The sequence below is a fragment of the Cryptomeria japonica genome, chromosome 10, assembly GCF_030272615.1.
Source record: "Cryptomeria japonica chromosome 10, Sugi_1.0, whole genome shotgun sequence".
Lineage (NCBI taxonomy): Eukaryota > Viridiplantae > Streptophyta > Pinopsida > Cupressales > Cupressaceae > Cryptomeria > Cryptomeria japonica.
Genome location: NC_081414.1, coordinates 600168248 through 600176260, shown reverse-complemented (window position 1 = coordinate 600176260; position 8013 = coordinate 600168248). Strand labels below are relative to the sequence as shown.

At 33.5% G+C, this 8013-nt stretch overlaps 2 protein-coding genes across 2 annotated transcripts; both read left to right on the top strand.

Annotated features, from left to right (window-relative positions):
* The first annotated feature begins 404 nt into the window (after nucleotides 1-404).
* Nucleotides 405-1754, top strand: LOC131055910 (uncharacterized). The gene is made up of 4 exons (XM_057990221.2): nucleotides 405-644; nucleotides 741-1028; nucleotides 1116-1173; nucleotides 1268-1754. The coding sequence occupies exons 1-4, from the start codon at nucleotides 557-559 to the stop codon at nucleotides 1305-1307; spliced, it is 474 nt and encodes a 157-aa protein (XP_057846204.2). The 5' UTR covers nucleotides 405-556; the 3' UTR covers nucleotides 1308-1754.
* Nucleotides 1755-3379: 1625 nt separating this feature from the next.
* Nucleotides 3380-4705, top strand: LOC131055909 (uncharacterized). The gene is made up of 4 exons (XM_057990220.2): nucleotides 3380-3610; nucleotides 3700-4040; nucleotides 4128-4185; nucleotides 4282-4705. Exons 1-4 carry the CDS (start codon nucleotides 3496-3498, stop codon nucleotides 4341-4343), a joined length of 576 nt encoding a protein of 191 aa, XP_057846203.2. The 5' UTR covers nucleotides 3380-3495; the 3' UTR covers nucleotides 4344-4705.
* Nucleotides 4706-8013: the final 3308 nt, after the last annotated feature.

Genomic DNA, 8013 nt, shown 5'->3' with positions numbered 1-8013 from the left:
AATATGATGAATAAATTATATTTGTTATTGATTGATGTTTTAATGTCTCTCAGAGTCTCACACCATACCATCCTCAATCCAAACCCAAATAAAATATCTTCTACACACTTTCTTTTATAAAAATATATAATATAAATTCATTCTATTAAAAATATAGAATCTTCTATGAAATCTTCTAATTTTAATCTTTCAAAAATTACTTCCTAGTTCTATATAAAACGTGTTTTTTGCCATAGAGATATCTATATGCAGAAAGACACTTTCGTCTCCATTGCTTTGCTGAAAATTTTGTTAATCGCCCACGTGGACTGATAATAAGTCGGTGACAACGTTGCTGTAAAACGGACTACATTAAACAAATATCCTCTCCTCACGTGCACTTTATTTCGCTTGCAAACTGGGGATTGTTTTGCCCCATGTTTTTGTTCTGCCAAACCACAACCTTTGCTTTGCTTTCTTACTCCTTTAAATACCATCCCTCATCAAATCATATCATATCATTTAAATTTCATCATCCATTCAATTTCATCAAATTTGGCCTCTGTTCTGGTAAGAGATGGCTCAATCTCAGCTGTTCACCATCGATTTCATGGGAGTCGGAAGCCCTCAATTGGATTGCCCCCAACAACTTCTGCACAGGCGATGTAAGTTATTTTGTTCAATGTGTCAGTTTTGTTTGACACAATTTATAAAGAAGTCTTTCATTAATCCTGATGGTGTTTGGGCTTTAATTTATGCAGCAATGCAGTCATGTCTGGGAAAGATAAAGCCCCAGATGCTGCAACAAGTGCTCTCACACGGATGTTTCAGCGATTCAGAAAATTTTCACAGAGAAGATCAGATTGGGGTTTCTGAAGGAATTAAGACTCTGGATCTGTTTCCCCTGCATCCTCTAGGGTTTCAATCCAACAGTAAACAGGACAAGGGCCAATCGGCTTTTTACAATTATCCAAGGCAAAGTGTTTCAAATTCACAAGAATCCACAGACGGGGAAAAACAAAGCCACGCTGTTGAAATATCAAATGCCAGTAAGTTTTCCACTCAAATTTGTCACAGTTTAGATTGTGAAAATCAATTATACAGTACATTAACGACGGATTAATTTTGTTATGCAGATCTTCCAATGGCTAAGAGAATATCCCTTCAACGATTTCTGCAGAAACGGAAGGACAGGTGTGTTGAACTTTTCGCTTGATTTGTGATGTAAAATTTAAAAAACAGAGCATTTCAATGGTGATTTTTGACTAGTTTGGTGCTGTGTGTGCAGACTGAGCAGAGTCATTCCCTACGTGACGTCATCGAAGTAAAAGGAATCTGAAATTGTATGTTCTTATCCGGGAGGAACTTTCGGGAAGTGCCAGATGTCCCCACGTGTTTTGACCAATGCACATGTTAAATCATATTGAAAATCTGATCGCATTGGGATCAACGAGAGAGTGGAGTGCCACATGTTCCCACGCGTTTTCTCCAATTGGCGTCACTCTTCCAAAATCATGAGGCCGGCATTTGTGACTGCGCTGTGTAAAATACAATATGAATCATCTGCGGATATTCAATCAGAATTATATTCCCCAGGAAAATGTGATCGCATTGGAGTGAACGAGGAAAATGTGTTTAAAATCATGAGGCCGGTATTTGTTATTGCGCTGTGTAAAATACAATTCTTCTCCAGATATTCAATCAGAATTATATTCCTCAATAATGTATTTTTTATTCTTTCATTTAAAAATTCAAATACATTTATAATTCTTTCATTATTAAATAGCTACCTCTTTTCTCTCTCTCCCGTGTTTGTATATCTTTACACATCTTTTTTATTCATGCCTTAATTACATTACATTCAAATTTGCACAATTTTATTTTAAGAATTAAGTAGGATTTTGTGTTGACTTATTGATGATTTTAAATTTAAAGACATTCAATAAATTTATTTTACATATCGAATATTCATGAATCTTCTCTCTTTCTTAAGATCAAAATACTTGGATGAGAACATCTTTCCATGTGACATACCAAAAAGTACTACAAAAGGTATTTATAAAGACCACCAATCCATTAACATAAGAAAGCATATAAAAAATCAAGATACATTACACCAAGTGAAGAAAAATTAGTTTTTTTATTTATTTAATCTTCCGAGTGTCAAAAATTTCATTTAGTCCCTTTTTATTTCTTCTCTTAGTTTTTTTTAGTTCCTATTTATAAAAATAGACCTTTGTATGCATTGTTCTTGTGAAAAAACTACTTAAGTTAATGAAAATTCTAGGTTTGAGACATTTTTTTGAATTATATGAAAGTTGCATACTTTTGGAATTTCACTTGATGCCATGACATTCATCTACTCCTTGATATCCCAACCAAATGCCTTTGCACTTTGTGTCTTCCTAATTTACATAACTCTACCAATTAAAATATTGAAAATTTAAATGCCATATGCGCCAATGGATATTGGAATCAACAAGAAAAATATTTTTTAAATAATGAGACTGACATTACTGAAATTTAAGTTAATAAGACACCCCCTCACAAGAACTATAATAATTTAATACTATGCCAATTTTCACTTAATAATGGATCATTATGGTGCTTCCTATCTAGAGATTACTATACATATGAAAATGAGCGCCTTAAGGGAAGTAATTGAAAATTTGCTACGTTTAAAGGTGATTTAGAATATATGGCAACTCTACTTATATGTTAATGATAGATGAAGAAAGAAAGCAACATAAAGTTAATACACATCCAAACATGTATTCTAAATTATGGATAATAAAGCTTGATGGGTGTTTTTCTTCACCAACTTCAAGGGTAAGAATTATGTTGATTTCTTTCAAAAGTATTAAATTACTAATGGATTATAAAGTGGAATTTGAAAACATGAATATTTATAGTAGAACAAAAGACATTATTGCTAGGTTTAGCAGTTGTTCAAGAAAAGGAGATAAAAAAAATAAAACTCTTAGATGTATTGCTAGGTTTAAGAGTTGTTCAAGAAAAGGAGATAAAAAAATAAAACTCTTAGATGATGTTGAGTTAATAATCAAATAGATTAGAAAATCTTTTCAAGGAAAGAATGACAACTTAAGACATTAGTAGAACAAGACTTGGGATGCTTTTAAATATTTGATTGTTTGTTTTATTTTATATAAAACGTTTTTTTTAAGACACAGAAAATGTCTCGCTTTAGAAAGACACTTTCTTCCCCGCTGTGGACTCTTCGCTCAATTATTAGTTAGTCGTCCACCTGGATTCATAATTTGACGGTGACGGTGACGGTGACGGTGACGGCATTGATGTAAAACGGACAATGTCTTCCATTTCTCCTCACGTGCACTTATTTAGCTTTGCAAATTGGGGCTTGTTTTACCCCATGTTTTTGTTCTGCTAAATCACAGCCTTTGCTTTGCTTTGTTACTCCTTTAAAAACCTTTCCTCATCAAATCACACCATCTATTAATTCAATTCCATCGAATTTGCCCTTTGTTTTGCTTAGAGATGTCTCAACGTCAGCTCTTCACCATCGATTTATTGGGAATCGGAAGAGATAATAATGGCAGCCCCCAATTGGATTCCGCCATGGATTGCCACCAACAACTTGTGCACAGTCGATGTAAGTTTTCCTTGTTCAATGTAACGATTTTATTTGAGAATTTATAAAGAATTCCTTCTTTAATGTTGTTCGGCCTTTAATGTATGCAGCAACGCAGTCATGCCTGGGAAAGATCAGACCTCATTTGCTGCAACAAGTTCTCTCACAAGGATGTTTGAGCGATTCAGAAAATTTCCACAGAGAAGATCATATTGGGGTTTCTGAAGGAATTAAGACTTGGGATCTGTTTCCCCTGCATCCTCTAGGGTTTCAATCCAACATAAACAGGACAAAAGCCAATCGGCTTTGTTGGATACAGAAATTGAAATTTCTAAAGCTGTTACAACTAATCCAGCAATTTTGTACAATTATCCAAGGCAAAGTGTTTCAAATTCAGAAGAATCCACACAAGGGGGAAAGCAAAGGCACGCTGTTAAAACATCAAATGCCAGTAAGTTATCCACTCGAATTTGTGATAATTTAGAATGTAGAAAACAATTACACAGTAAATTAACGACGGATTAATTTTGTTATGCAGATCTTCCAATGGCGAAGAGGTTATCACTTCAACGATTTCTGCAGAAACGGAAGGACAGGTATGTTGAGATTCTTGCTTGATTTGTGATGTAGATTTAAAAAACAGAACATTTCAACGGTGAATTTTGATGAATTTGTGCTATGTTTGTGTGCAGACTCAGCAAACTCGTTCCGTACACGACGTCATCAATGTAATTGTTTAGTTGGCAAAGGATAAGATTTCTTATTCGGCGGAGATGGTGGAGTTCCACCATACAATTCAATTCCTACGCGTTTTGTTCAATTGACATGACTCCTCCTCTCCACTTGCAATATCGAGAATCTGATCTTCATGTGCGCCAGTGGATGTAATTGGAATCAACGAGAAATATATGTTTAAAATCATGTGGCCGGCATTCTTGGGATGCGGCTAATCTGATTCTAAAGTGACTGATTAAATTTTGTGTAATTTTGTGTTATACACAGTCAAAAAATGAAAGAGACAGCTAGTTCTGTCAAGTATACTGAGATCTGTAATTTTCGTGTTATGTGGAAATCATGACGGTTTTGGAGCCAGATTATCTACCTCCCAATTTTTTATTGTCTTATGTTAATATTTTTTGTGTTCTTTCATAGAGGAATTTAAATGCAGAGCTATCATTAAATCCTCAAAGACGAGGTAAACATGAGATATTCACTGTATATTCATGTGTATGTACATTTATAGTATTTATCACATTCACCTATGTATTAAGTTTCTAGTATGTCATTATAATTCATTTATTATTATATAGCTACTCTTTTTCTCTCTATGAGTTTGCATATTTCCACATCTTTTTATTTATGTTCTAATTGCATTGCATTCAAATTTGTACAATTCCTTCTAAAAATGAGGTACAATTTTGTGAGACTTATTGGAACGTTTAATACACTCATATTACATATTGAATATTCATGACCCTCTCTAATTCTAAGGAGCAAAACACTTGGATCTAGTGTACTAAAAGAAATCTAGCTTTGTACATAAAATTCGAGGAGCATTTGCATGGTTGAAGCTTATTGGTATTGATAATTCAAATGTATATCTAGAGGTTGTCTTAGCAAAATATCTTCTCATGTGACATACAAAAAGTACTGCAAAGGTATTTATAAATACCATCAATCCACTAACATAAGAAATCTTAGAAAAAATCAAGATACATTAGATGAAGTAAAGAAAAATAGTTCGTTTTGGGATTCACTCTTGTAGTTTTAAAATTTTTCATTGAGTCCCTTTTTGTTTCTTCACTAAGGTTCTATTTATGATCAATTTGAAAAATAATTGTATCAAATTTCATTCGTTTGACAAGTTTTTGGTTAAAGAAATTTTCTAAGTCTTTTTTTTGTGTTTTGCTAGAGTTACAGAGTTTTGGAATTTCACTTGATGTCATTCCATTCATTTTCTTCTTGCTAAACCAGCTAAATTCCTTTGGACTTGTGTCTTCCCTAATGTTATTCCCTTGGCATCCTCAATACCCAACCCCTAATAAAATTCCTTTATGTTTATATTCCTCTATTTGTCATCAAGTCGTCAAGTTTCTCCTTCCTAAAGTATCCTTTCAATCTTCACATCACTATTCCAATATTTGTTGTAAAAAAAGTTATATATTTTAGACTAAGAAGTTTGACCATCCCTAGCTAGAAGTTACACCATCCCCAGTTGGCATGTCTCATTTGTTTCCTCTCCAAGTACTAACTCCAAACTCTTTATATTTGTTAAAATTATGGTCTCAAACTTCTCTTCTCCCATATAATCCTTTCATACCTTCCTTAATCCCTTGAAACTCCATTGATCTCTTTGTTTTTTTTTTCCTTTGGAGTCAAACTTATGTCCTTCCCTTCACCTTTGTACTTGTGATGAGATCTCTTGACTCTTGATCCTTGACATTTTGAAAACTATAACCTCTTTTTTAGGATTGCCAATTCAAACTTTTGTCATTCCATGTATCATAATGCCATGAGTTTGTTACACCTTTGTCTATTTCCATACCATGAAACTCCACCAAGAAAACAATCATCTTACATAAATATGAAGAGTGATGTAGACTTTAAAGAAATAAAGCCCACATTACATAAAAATTAAAGTTATAATAGGTACATGTTGAGTACAAAATAGTTATACACATGGGTAATATGATGTTTGATAGTGCACATTTTAATGGTTGTATTGATGTTATAAAAACCCTCTTGAATTTTAATTAGATTGTGGCCATAGTCTTCCACATCATTGCATGTTAACACAAGTTGAACATTGACACATATTGCATAAATCATACTACTTTTTTAAGAAAAACATGTAGAATAAATGTTCTCTTGTCTATTATTATTGATGTTCTAAAAAAACTCTTGAATTTAAATTAGATTGTGCTTGTGTGGCCATAGCCTTCCACATCATTGCATGTTAACACAAGTTGAATATTGACACACATATTGCATAAATCATACTACTTTTTTAGAAAAAATTGTAGAATAAATGTTCTCTTGTCTATTATTATTGCTATTATGTATGGATTTCATTACTAACAAAACCTTGCAGAAGGTTTTATCGCAAGCCTCAAATGCATAGATAGGTATCTCCACATTTTTATAATGTTATGGTGTGAAGTGGGCATGTCAACAGATTTAAGGTCCTAATTACCAAAAGCATCTTCAAAGATAGGGAAATTCACTATCTAAAAAGGCTTAGGAAAACCATTAAATTCAAAAAAAAAATCTATCATGAAATGATACTTAAATTTGAATGGCCAGTGGATAATGGAATTATGAGAAAAATATATTTTAAATCATGAGGCTAGACCTACAGAAATTTGACACTTTGTAAAATGCAATGCTTCTCTAGATATTCAATTAGCAATATATTTGTGAATTATTTTGTAGAGGGGGGAAAAGAAAACCACTTTGAAAGGTGCTAGATAATCTCTCAGGGACGTACTTAATCAACCTCTTCACTTAGGATAAGCATAAAGCACAAAGGTTGTCAAGTGCCAGCAGATAACAATGGATGTGTCATAGAGATCTTCTAGTGAACTCTATCGATTCTTTGTCCAAGGATGCACATTTGAGTCATGGATGATAGCGTGGTGCATTAGCGTCCTATGTGAATAGAGTACAAAAATTTATATAAAAAAATGCAGAGTGACTAGGTAGGTATTTTAATGCATCTTAAAGATAATATATAAATAACAGAGACTGCAATAACATAAAATATGAAGTGGAAAGACAAAGAAAGGAAAGGAAATTCTCACCACGGGTCCATGAATGAAGCTTCTAGTAGAGTTATCTCTTCCTCGATATTATCCTTCGCAAAAACAAGAAAAACAAAAAGTTGGGGTTGTGTTTTAGAGGTCTGCCATAGCCAAACCCCTGTTTTAGTGTTTCCACCTCCACGAGTAGCCAATGTTGATAGATAGATAAATGATCAAATGAGATACAAAGTAAAGAGAAAATAAATATGTTATGAAGATAAAATGAAATGATAAATACAAGAGGAAAGAGACTCCCATTCCACACCAAAAATCAAACACCAAGTCCTCTTGAAGCATGAAGTGTAGCTATAAAAACAAGGAGAGTCAAGAGAGAAATAAAGCCCAAGAATGCAAGAGCGAGTGATTAGAAAGTTGTATGCAAGTCATCCTCAAGTCTAGAGAGCTAGAGAGAGGAATTAGAGAGCCAAATGAAGGCAAGAAAGGTAAGATATGTAGTCTGGGATCAAAATTGATGTTATTCTACACTGCAAGAGGCATTAAAATATCTACCAATCATTGGTGTAATGCTTCAATGACCACCTTCAAATTGCATATTCGTAGGACGCTAGCATGGTGCACAGACATCTCCATGGTGTGCAAGCACCCACAAGTCAAATAGTCAGT

Excerpts from the sequence above, each read along its gene's own strand:
- LOC131055909 (XM_057990220.2), top strand. The coding sequence starts at position 3,496 with ATGTCTCAACGTCAGCTCTTCACCATCGATTTATTGGGAATCGGAAGA. Across the intron at positions 3,611-3,699 it reads ACAACTTGTGCACAGTCGAT|CAACGCAGTCATGCCTGGGA; the intron begins GTAAGTTTTCCT and ends TAATGTATGCAG. Across the intron at positions 4,186-4,281 it reads CTGCAGAAACGGAAGGACAG|ACTCAGCAAACTCGTTCCGT; the intron begins GTATGTTGAGAT and ends GTTTGTGTGCAG.
- LOC131055910 (XM_057990221.2), top strand. The coding sequence starts at position 557 with ATGGCTCAATCTCAGCTGTTCACCATCGATTTCATGGGAGTCGGAAGC. Across the intron at positions 645-740 it reads ACAACTTCTGCACAGGCGAT|CAATGCAGTCATGTCTGGGA; the intron begins GTAAGTTATTTT and ends TAATTTATGCAG. Across the intron at positions 1,029-1,115 it reads TGTTGAAATATCAAATGCCA|ATCTTCCAATGGCTAAGAGA; the intron begins GTAAGTTTTCCA and ends TTTGTTATGCAG.